This window comes from Trachurus trachurus (genome assembly GCF_905171665.1).
Source record: "Trachurus trachurus genome assembly, chromosome: 13".
NCBI classification, from domain to species: domain Eukaryota; kingdom Metazoa; phylum Chordata; class Actinopteri; order Carangiformes; family Carangidae; genus Trachurus; species Trachurus trachurus.
In genome coordinates, this window is record NC_139892.1 from 14,239,407 (window position 1) to 14,260,930 (window position 21,524).

At 40.3% G+C, this 21,524-nt stretch overlaps 2 protein-coding genes across 2 annotated transcripts; one reads left to right on the plus strand and one right to left on the minus strand.

Moving 5' to 3' along the window:
- Positions 1–5,355: 5,355 nt before the first annotated feature.
- Positions 5,356–8,222, minus strand: LOC310995391 (collagenase 3-like; the record flags this gene model as incomplete). The annotated part of the gene is given in 12 exon segments (XM_083984442.1): positions 5,356–5,456; positions 5,547–5,650; positions 5,777–5,936; positions 6,017–6,150; positions 6,338–6,458; positions 6,607–6,762; positions 6,847–6,972; positions 7,091–7,239; positions 7,328–7,455; positions 7,773–7,883; positions 8,014–8,198; positions 8,201–8,222. Coding segments are annotated over 12 exon segments (1,497 nt in total).
- Positions 8,223–16,666: 8,444 nt separating this feature from the next.
- mmp20b (matrix metallopeptidase 20b (enamelysin)) lies at positions 16,667–21,263 on the plus strand (the record flags this gene model as incomplete). Its single annotated transcript, XM_083985467.1, has 10 exons — positions 16,667–16,801; positions 17,346–17,584; positions 18,113–18,261; positions 18,616–18,741; positions 18,835–18,993; positions 19,108–19,267; positions 19,426–19,559; positions 19,655–19,811; positions 20,388–20,491; positions 21,163–21,263. The coding sequence occupies 10 exons, from the start codon at positions 16,667–16,669 to the stop codon at positions 21,261–21,263; spliced, it is 1,464 nt and encodes a 487-aa protein (XP_083841593.1).
- Positions 21,264–21,524: the final 261 nt, after the last annotated feature.

The following is a 21,524-nucleotide window of genomic DNA, read 5'->3' on the forward strand; positions in this document are numbered from 1 at the left end:
TGTACTGTACAGTGCACTGCAGATGATGAAGATGGAGCATTAGTTTCCTTCCTATAGCAACACTGTTATACCTCCATGCACTGTACAGTTGTAACTGTACCTTGTTATCAGCTGCTGAATCTATTGTCTGTGACATCAGGTATGTGAGAGAAAAGCATGACTTTGCTTGCCAAGAAGGAACAAAGTCGGCATCATGTTGCTCTCGCCGACACCTGGTGCGATCCCATTTTGGCCCGTCACTGTGTTTATGACAGTAATCCTTTACAACATTCATAATGATAGAGGAAAATGAAAACACCAAATCAGTGATGAGCTATACTACTGTGTCTTCATTCATAAATTTGACTTTTATAAGCCGGAGTGCTTCACATTTCAGGATGAACCCAATCCTTGCAGTTATTTTCTACCAATAGTCTGGCTTGATTGGATTGCAAAAAAAAAATCCATTATGGGAATTGTCTGCATGACTTGAGAAAAAAAAGTTCTATCTTTAAAGTTTGATGACCATCTTAGTGGATGTAATGTTCACCTGCCTTAACAAAGTGACAATATTTGATTGGAGCTTGTGCTATTTACAACAAACTGAGGTGTTTTTTAAATGGCAAATCCTCCATTCTGGGATCAAATACCTGAGGTTATGACATTTTGTAAACATTATCTAATCTCCCACTGCTGCTGTAAAGATTCCTTGTCACTCCACAGAGATAAAATCAGCTACTGAGTCACTTTTATGACCCTGCTCTGGGTCATATCTGGTCTGATTTACCTATAGTTGCAGGCCAACATCAAACAGATGACTTTTTCTCCACATTCCAGCAGCGGCTGTGTCTCTTCAGTCAAACTTAAACACGGTAACTTCAGATTGTTTTTTTTTTTTTTTTCTATTCTGCTCTGGGAAGGGGCAGATAGACGCTGGAAGATGAGACAAGAGAGCCAGCAGTACAGTGAAGGCATCAGAACATGATCAAGGAGAAAGATAAGATGAACAGATACAGGCTGGATGAAATCTGCTACTATTATGAGAACACAGCAAAAAACAAGTTCATCAGCATTTTAAAAATTAGGTGTACAAGACTTGTATCTGACCTGCAGTCTAACACCATGATGTAATATGTGCACATGTGTGATCCACTACTTAAATGAGCAATTTACAGCATAAAAGCAGTAAAGTAAAGCAGCTTTTACTGGGTGCTTTTTTTTCTTTTCTTTTTTCCGTAAACCTTGCTGCCTGCTCACACTGAGTATAATGAGTGTAGAAACAGTCTTGCATCACCACGTCTCATATTGGTGGTCTGAGGAGGGAGTTCCCCCTGAGGAAAAGGGATATATCCTGATTCTGCTGCCCTCTTTGTCGTTCTCCTCCATCTGGTTTCCATCAGGAGCTGCCTGCTGGGGCTGGGCTTTGTGAAGGGTTTCCTACAATATAAGGACACCACCTTTTTCTTTCTTCTTTTTTTTTCCAGTGCCATTTTTCACAGACATGTTTCAACCTACCATTCAAAACAGTAAAATAGAAGAAATTAGGACAAATATGATGGATAAAAATTACATATGGTAAATCTTTAGGCTTCACAGAGTTCATTGCAGTCCAGCAGCACTCATTAGCCAAAACACACCCACCTTATCTCGAGTCTTGGCTGCAGGATCAGACTCTTCTGCCCACAGAGCAGGGAATGCTCTGTAATGTGGCTAAAGCACTGGACTTGACTGCGCTTCAAACATGAGCGAACCCAGCATCAGTTCATGACCTTGTAACCAGCAGAAAGACATTAAAATTCAAGGTTCACTTTGCATTTTGGCACCGGTTCAAATCCTTCTCGCTACATTTTCAATGAGTTGAAAGGGTTGGTTATGATAATGACTCCCGACCGGTTCAGGAACAGAGAAAGGTGCATAACTGTGAGAGTATGTATAGTATATGTCGATATATGACCTCTAAATCCACATTGGCTAAAAGTGACTTAATTTTTCATGTTTCTCAGTTGCAGTGTTCTACATAAGTCAAAAGTCAAGCCAGTACTGAAGGTTGCTCTACTTCTGCAAACCACCGAGGAATAAGAGCATGCCAATAGTGAATGTTTAGAAACCAGAGACCGTCTTGTTCACTTTTCCCAAGCAGTGAAAACACATCCAAGTAGAGGAGACCAAGTTCTCCGGACACTAAAATAAACATTTCTTAGAAAAAGCTTGAAATGTTAGAGCAGCTTTTTTTTTTTAAGCACTGACATCGTTAATACAGACTTACTCTGCAGTCTTTTATTGATAATAATTCAGAAAATGTATAAAAATCTACAGACCAAATGCAGTTAACATTAAACAGTGAGGCTGAAGATGTCGAATAATGAGCTCACAGACCAAGTTGCTGCAGGGTCTTTCTGTCCAAAGAAGACAAAGTCATCCTGACACTGAAATAAACATTTATTATAAAAAGACTAATTAACATGTATCTCTAAATTACAGGAGTCACATGCCTGTAACATCCATTTCCATCAATCTATCCAAGCAGCTCTGTTGTTTAAATTTCTTCAAGTCTCTCTCCTCTTTTTCAGTTTTTTTTTTACTGCAAAATTACCATTCACACCCAAAAAGACAGAACATGTTGTGTTATTTCTGACACATGCAAATGACCTGATTATTTTACTTTAATTCAAAAACAAGGACTAATGTAAAAAGGCGTCTTGCTCCCAGATTAATCATCAGTGTGTCTCTAAACTGGAGCTTAGACTTCCAAAGTCAACATTAGTGATGAATACACAGGATTTGTGACACAGCCTACACCACGCAAAACCTCGGAAAAAGGCTAATGAGGTGACTGCTTCACTGCACTGTAATTACATCCACATGATTGGGCCTGTGGATTACGCTGCTTGGCTAAAGCTTCGCTGTTTCCCAAACTTCTGCTGGAGATACTTCACCGACCTTTCAAAACCCACGCCGCTGACAGTACACAAACTCTTAATTTTTCATCAAACATCTCACATACTGTACCCGCTTACACCAACACTCTGTGTTTGGCTTAATGTTGCTATATAGGATGCTGGTGGGTGAAGATACTCTGTGTAATGGCTCTTTATTAATATGATTAGTGCTTAGTCTGTTTGATGTCTGGTATGTTGAGGTTTAATGTGGCCAGAGCCAAAGATTTTCCCCAACATTTGTTGTGCTAATGAAGCATATGATGATTTTTTTTCTTTTCTTTTCTTCTTTTCTTTCCAAATTCAGGCCGGGAGCCACACCTGGTCTCACATGATCTCAACTGATCATGTTGTTATATTATCACGTGACGTCTATATTACAGTCACTTTACCTGTCCTACAGATTCCCATCACTTCAACAAGCAGGAGCTCCACATGCTCAATCGGTTGGTAGGAGTGACCTCTAGTGGGAAAGGTAGATAACTACAAGTAACTGCTTTTCAGTTGTCTCCTGTGTGTATAGCCTACTGTATATGCAGGGCCGTTGTATAGGGGAGAAAGGTGATGATAATTCTATGGGCCCAGCGACCAGTAGGGCCCCCCCATAAAACCCAGTAGTCTAATCTTTGTATGGCTGAATTATTCTGCATAATACTCATAGTAATGCTGCATTAGCATCAAAACAAAGTAGGCTAAATAAAAAATGATAATACGTACGTAGTCTAAGAAAAAAAAAGTGGAAAGGGGGCAGGGGCCCACTTTGGTATTCTTTCAGGGGGCCCAGAATTCCTAGCAACAGCCCTGTGTATATGACAATAATATTATGCATTGACCGGATATAACATTAAAACAAGTGACTTATCTAATCTGGTAATCAAACTAAGACAAAAAAAATAGGCTTTTCCTACAGAAACAAACCATCCTTTCCTTTTCACTGCAGGAAGAAACTTATTGAAGCAACTATTATGTCAGTTTTAGATTATGGAGACATCTTATACAGGCATGCATCAGTTAAAACTTTACATCCACTTGACACCGTTTATCATTCAGCCCTGAGGTTTATTACTGGCAACAGCTACAACACTCATCACTGTGACTTGTATTCCAAAGTTGGATGGCCCTCACTATCTACCAGGCGTGATCAACACTGGATTTTATTTATTTTTAAAGCTCTTACTGGTCTCTTACCATCTTATATTAACTCACTAGTATCTTTCAATGCAGGTCTCTATCGTACATGCTCAAAAGACTGGCTCACACTGCAGGTTCCCTCTGTTAACACCGAACTTGGAAAGACCAGCTTCTCTTACTGTGCACCTACAACCTGGAACACTCTCTGCAAAATCATTTGAAACTTACCTCACTTTTATCAATAGGACAATTTAAAACCATAACTACATCTTATTTTACCTCTAACTGCTCCTGCTTTTAACTATATGTTTCAATTTATCCTAGTCACCTTTAAATTCTGGTATTCTGTTAAGTTTTTGTATGTTTCAAATGTCTTGTCTTCTGTCCTTATATGTTTTGTGTTTCATTTCGGCTATATTGTAAATGAGGTTACTCCTCAATATATCTCCGAGTTTAAATAAAGGTTATGAAATGAAATGACTGGTTTTAGTCATGGAAAAATAATTTCCACAAATTCCTGATGATTCAGAATGAACTGGCCACAGATTTACACCAATCATACACAATGCTTTGGTTTCACATTATTCTTTATTGAATGAATAAATCATATTCGTCAAAACTTTTGAAAATACTGACGATAAAATTCACAGAAATGTTTTGGCATTAAATGACAGATGGAAAGTAGTATGTCTAAATCTAAGTTAAGTAAGTGGATCTCTAAGGAACCTTTGAGAACCCTTGTGAAATGTAATAAATTAAATGCAATCTCTTGAACTACCTAAAAAAAAACAGCACAGCTCTTTAACACTGACATTACAACCGTTTTACTCTCCACTGTACTCTTATTAATTCACAAAACATACAAAATGTCATAAGGGTAAATACAGTTTACCAAACTGCTGTGATCTTTGTTGAAATACTGTTAGTGTGACAACAAGTCATGTCATGACTTCACAGACCAGCCGAGCCAACTGTCACTCACCAGAAACACAACTTGTGCATCGTGGAACTTGTGCAAATATGGAGTTGTAAAATAAATAAAAATAATCTAAGGAAAAGAGACGAAGAATTTTCCAGAATTCTGTGTCTAACAAATTGCATCTCCTACATGTGCCCAGCACTGGTAAAAAATAAACTTTTTTTTTTTTTTTAATGTTGGTCCTTCCCTCCATGTGTCCACCTCCTCCATGGCCTGCACCTTCCCTTCTCTCATCTTAACAACTATTTTACTTTGATGTCATTCACCATATAGCCAGCTATACTTGCACATATTTCTAAACCAAACCGCTGAGAGACGCAGATCATCTCATCAGCAGTTGAAGATGGAGTTTGTCCTCAGGATGCGCATGACCTTCCTTGAGTTGTAACTGTACTCGTACTGCACATGCTCATGGAAGAAGTACAAGTATCCTGAAAGAGAGCAGAGAGTGGGATCAGTGTTGGATCAACCGCCTCCTTTTGAACATTCAAGAAAATGTAGTATCGAAAGCTTCATGTTACCGTAGTGATAAACAGCAGCGTCGACCTCGTCATCCATTCCAGGGAAATCATCCTCGATGACTCGTGGGTAACCGCTGTCCATTGTTCTTGTTGCTTCATCGTAGCTGTGAGCGACAAATAACAACAAAAGAGGATCAGTGAAGTACTTAATCATTACATTTGTCGACCGAGACCGACTCAAGAACTTCAATATACCTGACAAGTGTAGAGTAACATGCATCTCTACATACCTCCAATACTCCTCATCGCTGAAGAGTAGAGTTTTGCCTGTGTCTTTGATGTAAACAGCTGCATCCACCTTCCTCACCGTCTTGGGGAGGCCGAGTTTGTGTATGTACTTTGGGTAACCATTCACGAGGCTGTAACCATTCAAAGCCCACATTCGGATTCCTGAAGAGAGAAAAACTAATTAAAGTAAAACAAAATAACACAAAACAACACAAAAAATATCTGAGGAGATGAAAACCCACCACTGAATATGATGACTAGATCCTTCTCTGGGTTCTCGTAAGCTGCGTCCACTTTGTTGGGCAGGGACGGCCATGTGGACTTGATCAGTGTCTGCTCAGGCTCCGCCATCTGAGGATGGATACGCCAGTAGAACCTGCAACAAAGTGCACCATGTAAATAAAATACAGTATAGCACGATTCACACACAGATCTCCATACATATATCAATACAAGGTGAATTTACAGAGCTTTTTCTGGGTAGAAATCAAGAGACTCAAGAGATTTTCCATGCACTCTGTGATGATAACGATTTAAATGAACCATAGCAGGTCTGACTGTACCTGTCTTTGAAGATGACGGTCTCCCCTCTGAGCTCTGTGGCAGCATCAAAAGTCAACATGGGGTCGCATTTGTTTGGTGCATCAGGCCTTGGCTTTACTTTCCTGTGGTCGGGGTTTGGACCTGTGTTTGAACAGTTGGCATTCACATTAATACTTCCATGTGAGAAAAGAGAAAATCCCTTGTCTAAGAATGATTTAACCCATCAATTTCAGTTATATCAGTTTCCATTTAATCCAAAATCAAAATGTAAAGTAATGTATTTGCCCACCATAGAGAGCTTGGATGCCTTCAATGTCGTCCTCAGACAGTGGGAAGCCTGTGGTGTATGCGTAGACAGGGTACATCAGGGCTCCTGCATCTGCGGAGTGGGACATACCGAGGGCGTGTCCCAACTCATGGGCTGCCACTATAAACAGGTTGTAAGCTATGGAGAGAATAAACTCAGTCAAAATAGGTGGTAATAAACATTATACGATAATATGGTGAGCATCTTGTGCGTTATATGTACCAGATGAATCTTTGGTCCAGTGCTCGTCCTCATCAAAGTGAGTGTCTCCTCCGATGCCTTGGCCTGGTGGGTAGGCGTGAGCCAGCAGTCCGTTAGGACCATCGAAAGGGTTGTAGTCCCCATGCTCTGCAGGGTTCACACAGCAAAGAGTTCTTTAATATACCTGGCAGAGTACGCTCAATTCAGAGTCGATATGGTTTTAGCCAATGTCACACAGAATTAATGCGACAGCTTTTTTTTGTACCTTTTGATCCAAAGCTGATCATAATGTCAGCGATTCCCTCGCGCAGCCTCTTAAAGGTCAGAGGGGTGACATCGGCCCAAACGTTCAGCGCATTGCGAATGGCCCTGTCTACATCAGACTTCTTCAGATCTGGTGTATAATTCAAAATCCTGAAACATCAGGGATATGAGAGCACAGGGTAAGTGAGGGAATAACGAAAAGTTCAACTCCTTTTTATATTCTCATTTAAACACGTACCTGAATGTGACATTGTTATTTTGCCATTTGAGGTGTCGGGGGAAGTGGTTGTACTCCCCGATGTCAGGGACGCCACATCTGGCCTGCTTCATTAGCTCCATAGTGTTGTCATCCAGATTCCCTGTCACCTTCACAGGCAGAGGAAGTGGAAAGAAACTATATAAAACTGTCCGTAACAGCATTTATTAGCAGATCCAGTCCTCTCCACATTAATAGCTTTGGAAATAACTGGTGGTATTGTGTGTAATATGATAAACCTTTGGGATGTATTTTCTTTTTAGGTTAACTTCATCAAAACAGAAAAGCTTTAAAAACACACACACAATAAAGATACAGCCAAGACTAAACTGAAGTGAAAAAAGGAAGAATCGCAAAACCAAAGAATGACATGGATCAATATGAGCTACAGAGGAAAGACCTAATTAAATGTTCTCCCATATCTCACCTTGAGTTTGAAGAATCTCTGCATGTCCTTGACCTTGGACTGAAAGGTACTTGATGGCCCGTCTCTACCTTGGAGACCCGCTGGAAGACCATAGAAACGACGGAGGTATTTCTATTTGGAGGAAAACATGAAGTTGCTGTCACATATAAGGAGCATCAAATAAAAGATTTTTGTGTCTGATAATGAAAAAAAAGTCAAAAGTAGGAGCCACTTCACTGGTCTGCGAGCTCAGATATCTTACCTCTGCTACCATCCAGTTGTCTCTGTCCCTGGTTGACAGAGGCAGAGCAGCGGAGTGAGCGACCAGCGCCAGCAGCGGCAGCAGCAGAGCTATCATTGTTGTTGTCTCTGTGTTGTCCAAACCAGTCATTGGTGTCAAGAAGCCCTGGAGGGTATTTATAGTGTTTTGGGTCCATTTTTTTTTTCCTCAAAGGGGTCTCTGTGATTCATGTAAAAGCACCTAGCCACTTCCTCCTTTGCCTGTTGAGAATGTGCCTATGTGTAAAAGCTACAGTGACTGTGGTTTGAGTGTACTCCTTTGAACCCACTTAAAATGCTTTGATAAAAACATTTCCCAATTTTGTCTGACTGCAGCAGTTTGCCAACAGGTTTACTGAAAATGTTTATGAGGCAAAACATCTGTGAAGTTGTGACTGTGGGCAAGAAAATACTCTGGGGTTCATATGGATGTCACATCATTAGTTATCATTTGTCCATCTTATTCAGCCTTAAAAAAAGTGTTAAAATAAATAAATAAATAAATGCTCCACTATTGAATAATAGGGAATTTTTGGGAATGTGTTTTATGTTGCTGCTGGTCTCATGATAGTCAGTCTTGTTATTTTAGGTGAAGACGTTTTCGGATATGTGACTAACAAACACGCGTCAAAGTAAAGAAAGGGGCGAAGAAAACATGAAGGTTGGATGTATTGTGTTATGAGATTTACATATGATCGTACTATAAGACTTTACGGATGAACAGTTAATTGTTTCCTTGCAAACGAATGCACTGTGTGTGGATTTGATTTGGTGATAATTAAAACCATCTCCCTCTCACTTACTGTAAGTGTTTCCCCACTGTTTCCATTTTTTGTCAATGGGATGTGATTCAGACAAACTGGTGTTCTCAGTTATGAGAAACTATTGCCTGACAAACTGATGACAGCACAGATTTGATACTGTATGTAGAAGTGCATGGGTCACAAGATACGTGGTAATAAAGCTGTTTGATCATGAATGTAACATTTGAACAGTTGATTTTTCTTTAATCCAGACTGGAATATCTCATTAAATTGATTGCCTTGAATCCGAATCATGTTTGCTATAATTCTCTGACTTTCCATCCAGTGCCAACAGAAATACAGATGTTTTTCACAGCTCTGTTGGTGTCTGTTGGCCCCTGGAGACAGGACAGGTAAAGACACGCTGTCTATTACTGCTCCTACTTTGTGAGACAACATGGTCTATATAATTATTAGATCGTGTGACATCAGTGGAATTCCTGAACCTCCACATAGTGAAAAGACACTGGTCAATGACCCGGCTCGTCATCGCATTGTTTGCAATGCCACACACTCTACTGTTAAGTTTTATTGTTTGCAATGCCACACACTCTACTGTTAAGTTTTATACATTGTTTTATACTGTGTACTATGTGAATGCTGTCACATACCGTAAATAAGGTTTATTATAATCATTGTATTTTCTCAAACAAAAACAGTGTTTTATAGCTTCATAAAATGCACTTCAACTTAAACTGATGCAGTGGCAACAACTAGGAGGTGGCACACATTCAACAGAATGATTGAGCAGTGTCACGATTCCAATTATTATCAACATACTTTTGGAAAATGTCTTGTAATAACTATGTTTAGCTAAGTATGAGACCACATGTCACGTTTTTCAGTTAAAGGTGGGCACCAAGATGAAGTCTCGTATGCTACACTAAGAATATCAGTTGGCCAATTGTTATTTATCTTTATGATGGAGTTATAGTTACAGTGGCAGAGATATGGGCGGTATGGGTAAAAACTGAAGTCATTATTACATAGAAACATCACAGATGTTCATCTGCTGCCCATTAGTGATATCATGTGTAATGTGTAACAAACATTGTGTCCAAACCCTCCAGCGTCCTGTGGAGACAAATATTTTGGGAGTAACATCACTGTGTAGACGGTGGTTAACATGGTGCTCCTGACTCACGCCTGGGGGAAGTTGGCAGTTAAGGGGATTTTTGCTGTTATTTTAAAATGGTCACCAACAAACACACACAGACACACACACACATTCAGACACACATTGATATGTGGAAACAGACACAGCTGATACGTGCTGTGACCCACTTCTTGCAGGCACAGAGTCGCAGGTCTTAAAAATCATAGTGTCTTTATACTGCTGTATAGACCCAGGCCTGTAAAAGCCTGTAAAACCAGACAGTTGTCTCTATGGCAAGTGTTTTAGGACAAATCAGATTCAGCTTTAATCATCCATCTTATCTTGACATGTATCAGTTTCAGCCGTAGGCCCACATCTGGCCAGCTGTTTTGGTTTCAACAGCAGAAATCTAGTTTTTTCATTAGACAAGCTTGATATTTGTGGATTCTGTGTCCCAGTTAATTTCACTTTATATTCCAGTAACCTGGCTGTTAGGCACTCTCTATAAGGTTTGAACCTCCACTTAACACCATAGGTTTGGCAGTGAGACTTAATTAGATTAATTGGTTTGATGTTGTGGCTCATGCCAGGTCTGCTAGGTATTCTGGGCCCCCAGAAAAAATATTGAAGTGGGCCCCTGCCCCCTGACTTTTCATTGTCAATTTTTCATAGACTATGTATTAATTTATTAGTTATTCCAAGCAGGGCAATGATGGTGGGGAGTGGCAGTGACAGACAACTTGCCTCCCATTAAGATATTAAATCTTAATCCACTATGTCTTGTGTAACTTTTGGTTTTCTTGTTTTTAGTATGTGAAAACGTACTAAACAAACGTTGTGTAGCATTGACTCAGTAAGGGACAGTGCATTTTATTTATTTATTTTTATACAGATTGAACTCATATAATATTATGGAATGATTCAGTATTAATTTAATTTATCCATCATGTTAAATTATGTTTTGGGCAATTCCCGTGTTATTACTGTGTTATGTCTGTGTAATAACATTTTTTGGGGGGCCTTATTTATCCATGTCAGTCCCATCAAGATCAAAAGATCTCTTTTCCATGAGAGACCTGGCCAAAAGGCGGGCCACATAGTTACATTAAAAGCAGTAAACAACAGATTAGACTAACAGCATTAAAACTTACAACACAATTGCACATAGACAAGGTAAACTGCATTGATTTCATCAGAACTTCATTCACTGTAACAAGGGCGTGTGGCTGAGACTAAGGCCACGCTGTCTCAGTGCTCTCCGAGGCGGAGTGGGGCCGGTGCGAGGCCCACGCATGTGGCCAAGCCCAAGGCCAGTGCATGGAGCTCTAAGACATTTAAAGAGCAACCAACATTTTATTTTTCTAAGATTGTTTCTCTAGGTAACAGAAAACCCAAAAAGGAACTGCCCCTCTATTCACACTCTGTTGTTTATTATAGTTTACTTTTATTTCCACTGTGAACACACTGACTCCAGACGAAAACATTTATTTGCAATGAAGTAGCTGCAGCTGCTTCATGGAAAGTTGACAACAGAGAATAGAAAAGAGACACGAGCGAATAAAAAAAATTGAGATAAGGGGAAAAGGTAAACATCAGTATCAAGTTGATAAACCTCTCTGTGGTCCCTCACTGGTCCATACTGACCTTTCTCTGACACAGGGAGTGATGCTTCTGGAGAGGTATGACTGTGCTACTTGGTGGTTTGTTGACCTGCTTCTCAAGACAGCTCAGCTTTTTGGTAACATCCAACCCAAAGCCCTTTAGGTTTTGTTATTGTGAAGTCCACTGCTTGGAAGTGGAGCGATGGGCCAGCCCACTGCTTTAGTGACCTAAACAGTACTGTAAACATTTGGCATGAGACAGGTCATGGCCATGGGCTTGTACAGACATGACCTGCTGTGACCATAAAAGCTGATGGAGGATGCACTGGTTCCTTTCACTTGGTTTCCACTCCAGTATTATGTTTGTTCAGCTATGATTTGTTTTATCTAAATTATATTGTATTGAGGCCAGATCCATAACCCATAATTTCCTTATCATCGTTTTTTTTTTTTGAAGAGTGAGTCATGCACTCAAAGCTGTATGGTGATGGTGCGATGCAGATCTCACTCCACACGTCTTTCTCTTCAAGAAAACCCATTCAATAAACAGTCTAATGAATTGCCAATAAACTGTTTTCCTGGTAAATATAACAGAGTAGGTTTGGTTTTATCCCACATCAGCTGCAAACCTCAGCATCATGAGTCTGATCTACCCTCAGACCACAGTTAGACAAACACAGAGTGGGTGGGGGAGGGGCAGTACAACGACATGTATTTATTTTTGGAGGAAGTTTAAAGCAGAAGTAAGCGATATTTTTGTGTTAATATAAGTCTTAAATAGTTATATCTTCCGACAGCAATCACTTACATAGAGTGTTTGGACTGAAACACGGGTCTGTCAGTCACTCTGCTCTGCTCTGAGCCGAGGAGAAAACTTTTCTCGTATCCTACAATTTTTATCCAATGAGGAGAGAGAACGGCACGCAGGGCTGTGTGTGCAGCCAAGGGACGCCGTGAATGTGGTGACGTAGGGACGAGGACTGTTATGGTGCGTTCAAGGCAGCCCGTAACTTGTGTTTTTCCGACCTGTGAAGTCGTACCAGTTCGATCTGGTACGAGTTCACGGGTCGGAAGTTACGAGTGGCCGTTATAGTGACTTTCACAGGTAAAACAGGTCGGAAAAACACGAGTGGGTTGCCTGGAACGCTACAAAGTCGTAAGTTGTGACTTGAAGCTGTAATTTACGGTTTCAAAAGCCTGCCTGGAACGCAGCATTAGCCAAAACGACCGGATCGCTTACTTCTGCTTTAATCTATTTACTTTATGTTTCTTTTACACTCAGATGAGTCCGATTTGGGATTAAGCACTGAACTCACACTGAACAAATTCAGTTAGAGATGTGTTACAACAAACTTCACATTCAGCTTTTTGTGGTCTGCAATTTTTCACCTGAATTAAAAAGTTGTGTTTATGTTTCCTCTGACTACATTGGTTATTAATTAAGTTGTCAGCATATTATCTGGATGTAACCATGCAAGCCTATAGTCTGTGTTAAACAGCTGCTGGTGTTGTCATAGTCTTGGCCAAGGCTGCAGGTTTTCCTCCCCCTTTCATGAGTTTCCACTGTTGACATCCCTCTCCTCCTCCTCCTCCTCCTCCTGTCTGTATATCAGCCAGCTCATTTAATCATCACATCGGCACACACCGATACCAGATTGCGTCTTTTTGTGTGATACAAATACTTTAGTGTCTTTGCTTTTTGCACTCGATTCAAGTTCTTTGTTTTCTTGTATTTTGCCTTTCTGGACAAACCTCATAAATCCTGTGCTCCAACAGCAAACCTCTTCCTGCCTCACCTGTCTACTGTTAAACCAGACTTGCTTCTCTGCTCTGGGTCAAAACAGTTGTCATTTTGCAGAAATGTTTAACATATCAACACTTAGCAACACATTGAAGACAAAAATAATGCATCTTACTGAGCTCCTGGTGTCATTACTGTATATTACAGGATTACACAATCTGGTAAGGGTGTGGAAGACTGTGTGTGTCTCTTTGGACAAAAGGGTCTGCCAAGTGAGTGTAATGTGATATAATGACAATGGACATGGTCGGTGAGTCACAATATGAATCAGATACAGCCGACAGTGAAGAGAGAAGTCAGATCACATAGAGGCCAACAACAAGATGTGAAATGGTACAGTGGACTATTGGATCTGTAATTCTATTGAAAAGGCAATACAATAAAAGTAAAAAAAATAAAATAAAAAAAATAAAATGCTGAGCAACTTCTGAGATTTGAACGACGATGATTCCTTCAAGTTAAGTTCAGGCACGTTGGACAGAATTTAGAAATGTAGTGAGGAGTTGCCACATGAGGGCAGCAGAGACTCTTTGAAGTGGGACCTCACAACTGGTTCTGGCCTGTGCAATGTCATATTTACTACACTGCCAGAGGAGGCAAAAAAAAATATTAGTTTTCCTTTGAAAAAAGGACAAAGATGATCACAAGAAAATGATTTGTGGTTTTCTTATCTGTTGCTTTTGAATCATTTTGTTTTGGCAGCACCCACTTTTAGCCATTTGCTTCATCATAATGTGAATGAGCTTTTCCACAGAATGAGTCAAGTCTGACGTGCCCTTTCTGGCTTATTGTGAAAGCTGATAGAGGGACTGCACACTGTCATGTTGTCACAACTGAACATGTAGTTAGGTTTCTGTGAAAAGTGTAGCCTAACTACAACCAAATCTGAATTTATTTTCTTTTTAGCTTTTATTTGGACAAATCCAGGCTTTGGTTTGTGTCAGGGGAGGACAGGGAAGTTCAAAACTTTCTATTACAGGCACTTTGACATTTTACCAGAGGAAACCAAAGTCAGAAATTTTCAAATTCTATACATGGCACTTTTAAAGTCTTGCAATGTGATCATTTTCTGAGTTTTGTGTGATTCTGTGCAACTGTAAAACTTGATACAACATGTTTTGATGGTGCCCCCTTATGGCACATGCAATTCAATTCAATTTCCATTGGTCAAAATACCCACTATGACCTGCTAACAACTGACCTGGCTAGAAAAGAGAACAATAGCAGTTACATCCAGGTCAAATGACTTTATGTATAATGTTTTTATAGCACAAGCACTTTAAACACACTTGTCACCTGCCCAGCACAATGCTGTTAAACCACAGCTGCTACACTGCACTTGGGGATGAATTAGTGAGCTTCAGCCCTGAAATAACACTAAATTAACACTAACACTAAATAACAGATTGAAGTGTTTCACATTGGAACTCCAACACATTTTACAGGAGCACCAATTAGATCTATTTTACCGGTTTTCACAGCAGCTCGCTACTACCTGTTAGCACTGTAATTAATGTGACGACATTGCTCTTTGCAGCCGTGTGTACCCTCAATCTGATAATAAATGCAGACTGATTGGCAGTAGCAGAGAAATCAATCTGCATTTATTATCAGATTTGTTCACCAATAAAAAACTGCCCATATTTGTATGTACTCATTTTGGCTGTAAATACGGTACTAAGATATGGAGACACACACTGACTTCTCTCTAAACATATCGTGACTGTCAGGATTTACATGGGAACTGGACCCAGACACCAACACAAAAATCAAAAAATTTTGGTGAATCAAAAATAACTTATTAAACTCACTGGGAAAGGACCATACAGAGCGTCAACACAGGGGACGAGTGCAGATGAACCAACAAAGGACAAAACAGTGAGGTTGAATACACAAGGGAGAAACAAGACACAGGTGGGGTAATCAACACAGGTGAGACACGTAAGGTAATCACAAGAGGGAGACCACAGGAAGACAAGACACAGGGATCTTCATAATAAGACAGGACAAAAAGGAAACCAGAGATAAACCATCAAATATTTGATAATGAAATATGAAGAGAAGTGGATGTTTTACTGATCGTGGAAATTTGTCATTGTCATGTAATTTTTTGTACTACAATACTTTGAGAAACACAGATTAAGTTTGTTATCATTGTGGAAAAAAACTATGCTTTTCGACTGAGAGATCTCCTTTTCTCCTCTTCTCCTCTTCTGCCCTTGCAGTGTGAAAGTGTGGGTGTGGGAAACAGGGATGTTCCTGCCATAAAGCGGCCTTCTCTCCTCATCTTGTAACCTTGCAGCACCAAACGGCAGTCTCAGCCATCACCTCAGCTTAAAATGACTTCATTACCACGTCTGTAGTCACACCATAAAACCGGAGCGACACAAAATTCTTCGAGACTGCGACGTGCTCTGGGAAAAGTCGGCTCATGTTGCCTCGCAATGGAATTCTGTTGCTCCCATAAAGCACCACAATGACCAATCAACGGTAATTGTAGCTTGAATTTACCGCGGCACCACCCTTGCCAGTCTAGGCATCCTGGCTGGCGGCCATCTTCTTTTTCGAAGGCCTTAAATCCACCCCTGCAATTTCGGCTCCCCTTCAGTGAACTCTCTCATTGAACGATCTTGCATGTGTTTGCTAAAACTGGACAAGAATGGGCTTTGATGGTGTTATTTTGGGAGAGCTCGCAGAATGCGTGGGACTGAGAAGTGCCACCCAGCTCATTGTGTTGCATCAGTCTGGTTAGACTTAAGTTGAGGTTCTTCTACAGACTGGGGAAAATAATTTATCATGTCAGTGCTTCTTGGGTTTTTAGTCAGATATATCAACATGGCAAACACACTCAAGGTGACAGTGACGAAAACACATCCTGCAGAATGAATCTTTTTCTACACCACATTTATGCTTCATGTTAAAGTGTCACCACTTGTTTTTAATTTGTAAGCCTGCAATTTTCACTCTAAATTCTTAGACACTTCAAATTATCTATTATTGAAACAATTGATTTCAGACCAACATTTGCATTAAAATAAGATGTTGAAATTGAAACCATACACCTCATGCATTTAAACCATCATTGGAGCAAACATGTCACGTGACAAAAACTGTTCAAATGTCATTTCTTTCTTTCCTTCTTTTTTTTTTTGTTGCTGTCCTTGGCTGTCTTTAAACCCCTCCCTAATTCCATAGTACTGTCTGAGGCTTTCCTTGGATTTGCAAGTGGCATGAGTCACAATAACCATTTAAAAGGCTTTCTCATTAACCAGAACTCCCATCTCCATGTGTTTAAACTAGGCCCACTGCAATTCATGTTGTGTTAAGTCTGTGAAATGCATGTCATGCTGCTATCTGTCTGTGTCTTGGTCTTGCTATTGCCCCGTCCATGTTTTACGGCGCCCACATTTATTCCGGAGGGAACGAGCTCTCCTTCCGCAGAACCACAGGTTGACTTGAAGCTGGCCACAGTAAGTGCATAATTGCATGAGCTACATTACCAATGTTTGAGATTGCACTGCATGTGATTGAATCTCTTGTATGATGCCAGAAGATTGCCTGTTTCAAGGTGTATCTAAACATTGCAAGGAGTCATTGAGATATTGTTTTTATTACTTTTGTATTTGTGTGGGTGGGGGGCGGAGGTAAGTGAGTGCACTGCCCTCTGAGTCCTTGAAGTTGTTACATTGCATGGTTTTGCAGATTCTTTTAGCATCCTCTCTTCCCTCATCTTTAATCTCATTCATAAAATTCTTCTTTTTTTTTCTTCTTTTTTTTGGAAGGAACTGTTGGAGATTCATAAAATGCATTATTGTTGTATTGTAATGAATGGATTTTATTTTTGGTCTAATTGGAGAAGCTGATGCTGTAAATCTGATCATACTTAAGTTAAGATAAGTTTGTTACTGTGCAATTTGATAGAGGTTATATGTGAAATCTTCTATAATGCATGTGTGGTACAGTGGAAATAATAGAAAATGATATCTGATTCATGGATCTTAAATCTACTGACAGGATTACCTTCAGCAGTACTACAGCCTGCAGATAGAGCCGCTGGGTCGCATGAAGCGGAGTGGGCTCGCCTTCACCTCCAAAGTGAAAGACATGCAGATTTTCTTTGGGCTCAATGTAACAGGTGAGCTGGACCCAGACACCTTGGAGGTGATGGGGACTCCTCGATGTGGCGTCCCAGATGTGGAGGAGTACAGCCACATCCAGGGGACACGGTGGAACAAGAATGTCATCACGTACAGGTGTGTATGCGACCTTTAATGATGGAAATGTTGTCAGTAATGTTCAGTAGAAACAACCATATGTATCTTATATAAGAGCGACACCCATGTGTGACCCAGACTGAACTTGCAGAAAACGACTGGTTGTCCCTGAACGCTGCCAAATACATGAGAAACAATTTGAGCCAGCAGGCAATAAAGCCTTTGGCAGAAAAGGGGAATAGCAACTGTCACAATTCATTATAGTTAACAGATTTTGGGTTTTGGGACTCCTGCCTCTGAAAGTTATTATGGGTTTTTTAAAGTGCCAGTTTCACCATCCATGCTTGAATTTATGCAACAATAACTCAAACATCTATTTCTGATTTAGCCATGTCTGCTGGATGTACATGCACAACAAAGATATAATTAAAGAGAAAATAAGAGTTCATTTCCAAATTACTGCATAACCATATGCTAATTTTTATTTTATTTTATCTATATTCATAAAAATCATGCAGAGTTTTGATCTTCATACTAATCAACAACAAAATCACACTTGCTTTGCAGCATTGGCAGGTACACAAGGGATTTGCCTCGCAGCACTGTGGACTCTCTGGTTGAGTCAGCGTTCAGTGTTTGGGCCAGAGCCAGCAGTCTGACGTTTGTACGGTCACACACCCGCAATGCTGACATCATGGTGGAGTTTGTGACCAATGGTGAGTCTGTGAGTCCATTTATATAAAGCACAAAGTTGTGTCTATGAAGGACAGTCTTTTGCCTAACGAAGGACAGTGGCTGGAGAGGTTTGAAAGGTCAATGAGCAGTTTGACTGCCACTCACGTAAAGAGTGATATACTAGCTCTGTGTTATGTAAATATCACAGCACGGTGGTTATGCACGTGGAGAGCCTCAGCAGCTACCCATGGCAGCATCATCGAGCACTGGCTGCTGAATGCAAGAGACTCCTTTAGATGAGGTGAATGGAAGCCTGTAATTTTCTGGTGGCATGACAGAAAATGGTTTTCTCTGTGGTTTTCTATTTCATGTTTGGCCTGGATTATATCATGAAGAACATGGTGACTTGTATCCTTTCGACGGACCCAGAGGCACGTTGGCTCATGCTTTCGGGCCAGGGCTGGGCGTCGGAGGTGACACGCACTTTGACGACGACGAGCACTGGACAGCAGGAGAGACGGGTGCTGAACTGAATCCCACATGGCACTTCACGTTCAGACTGAAGCAACTGCAGAGATGTTGATCTGAGTGCGCTTTTCTTTCTGCTATTCTAGGTTTCAATCTATTTGTGGTGGCTGCACATGAATTTGGCCACGCTCTGGGCCTCAAGCACTCCAGAAACCCAGCCTCACTGATGTATCCCACCTACAGACCCTCCCGTCCAGCCAACCTGTTATCAATAGAAGATATAGCAAATATCAATGCGCTTTACAGTTAAGAGTTTTGATTATCTATCTAAGGCTATACAGCAATTACAGTTATATTTTACGCCTTTTTGCTCCCCCTAAGTATAACCTTTCACAAAAATGTGTTCTGATGCATGTTAGGTCCAGCCAGAGGTCGTCCAAATCACCTTCCAAGATACAACTGGGGCTTCCAGAGTAGGGTATCCCTGCTACCTCGACTCATGCAAGGCAGATGTGCTGCAGACCTGACCTTTGACGCAGTGTCCACTGTCGGGGACGCAACGTTCTTCTTCAGAGAAAGGTTTGTTGACGACTTGGTTGTATTCTTATCTGCAATTCCAGGCCTGAATTTGTAAAAAAAATTAAAAAAAAATGTCAATTTGGGCACTCATAAGAGTCTCTTCTCACATCATCATACAATCATTTTTGATATAACTTCCATTTTTTTCCCCCCACAAGGTATCTCTGGATTAAACATAATGAGCAATATGACATCAAAGAAGGTCCCATCTCCAACTTCATGCCCAAGATTGAAACACGTATCGATGCAGCCTTCTGGGTGCCTCGCAGATCTACTGCTTACCTCATCCATGGTAACTGTCCTTAATGCTTTATCTACCATATCGGATGCCAATTTTCATACATAGCCAAACCATTAGCCTAATTGTTCGTCTATATCTTTTGACAGAATCCATGTTCTGGACGGTGAAAGGCTCTGTTGTGAAGGGAAAGCCCAGAGCACTCACCCACTTTGGATTTCCAGTCTGGGTGCAGGACGTCGATGCAGCTGTGCACATAGTGAAAACAGGGCGCACACTGTTCTTTATGCATGATATTTACTGGAGGTGAGACAACAGATCAACAGCATAAACCCAGTAACAATCACTTTAAAATATTCCCTTTTCACCTTTCTCTATGTGCATGTTTACACATCTGATCATTATGCTTTAGATCATTTGATTCAAGTATGAAATGAAAGGAAATTGATGTACAAAGTTATAATAGTTTGCACATTTATAGTATCCAGCTTTGTCATTCATGAGCACAGGGAATTGGAGTTAAAACATCATGCATTAGCAAGAGCCATAATAAATGTATGTGTGTGAGCCACTCCAGATTGAATTAAATCAAATTATGCTCTCCTAATTATAGCCTAAATTAAGTCCTGTTGCAAAATTGTGTTACATTAAATAAAAGTGTAATAGTATAATCACAAAGTGCTGGTAGCTGGGGACCCAGTGGACCCAGACGTGACTGTAACATTTTGTCTCTTGCTGGACCTCACACACACTGAGCAAAAGGCTTGATGTGGCTTCTGAGGTTTGATGGTGTGATTATAAAGTTGCAGCTGTACACAAATGTTTTGTCTTAGCTCAGTAGGACAAACACATGATCCTTAGTCATGACTTGTTTATTTTCAGCTACAATGAAAACCGAAGAGTTATGGATTTTGGTTACCCAAAGTACATCAGCGAGGGCTTTCCAGGAGTCAACACAACAATAAATGCAGCTTTTCATAAAGAGGGTAAGAAAATATTATTGGTAACTGTTGTGTTGTGTATTTTTATTTGATGAAGGCTATGCACTGTATGATTTTTTTTACAACATAGATCAATGCATCAATGCAAAAATGTGTATATATATATAATATATTAACAAGAGTAAACTACGGTGGCCCTGAGAGCTCAACTCACTGCAGCTGAAGAAAACACATGCAAACAGGTGAAATGTTTTCTGTATTTGCTTGTGATTTCTGAAGTTGCAGTGCACTGAGCTCTCAGGGCCGCCGTAGTAAACATACTTGGTGATGTTTGAAACGTGCAGTAGCCATGTTTAAATTTAGCAGGTAGCATATTTCTGTCTCCAGCTTGGAGGGCTTTTGCGAGTTGCATTGTTATTAGTAGCACAGGAATGCTAATGTACATGCAATGTGAGCTCAGTGTAGTTAAGGTTTTACAGCAGCCGGTTCCCCTCTATCATTTAAACAGTATAATTTACCAATTAAAGTCCCTCATATGACATACTGTAATTTTAACTGCAAGCAACAGTGGATATTTGAGTTTAGAAAGATGCTCATCATCATTACAATTGTCAACAAAAACAGAGAAAAAACACATTCCCGGCTGCACAGCATGAAAAAAAGATGAAATATGTGACTCATTGTTTGCTTCCTGAAGGTCTGATTTTTCTTCATAGGTCTCATCTACTTCTTTGTGGGACCACAAGTCTACAAGTTCGACCTCTCACAAAAACTTGTTGTCGGAGTTGAGAAGGCAAATTCCTGGCTTGGATGTTGAAATGCTGTAAATCCCTGAACATGCAAGAAGGAAATTACCTGGAAACCTTGCTTAAATTAAACAGCAAGAAGAAAGGAACACTGTGTTTTTCAGTTTTGAATGAAGTTTTATTTATCGGTGGTTGTCGAAATAAAGAAACTACAATTTAAAGCTGATGTTTGTCCCTTTGTATGTTTACCACAGTAAAATGCTCTCATGATTTACTTATTAGTCTAAATCAATCTGCATATCGGTGTTGTGGAGGCTGGTTTGATGACAGAC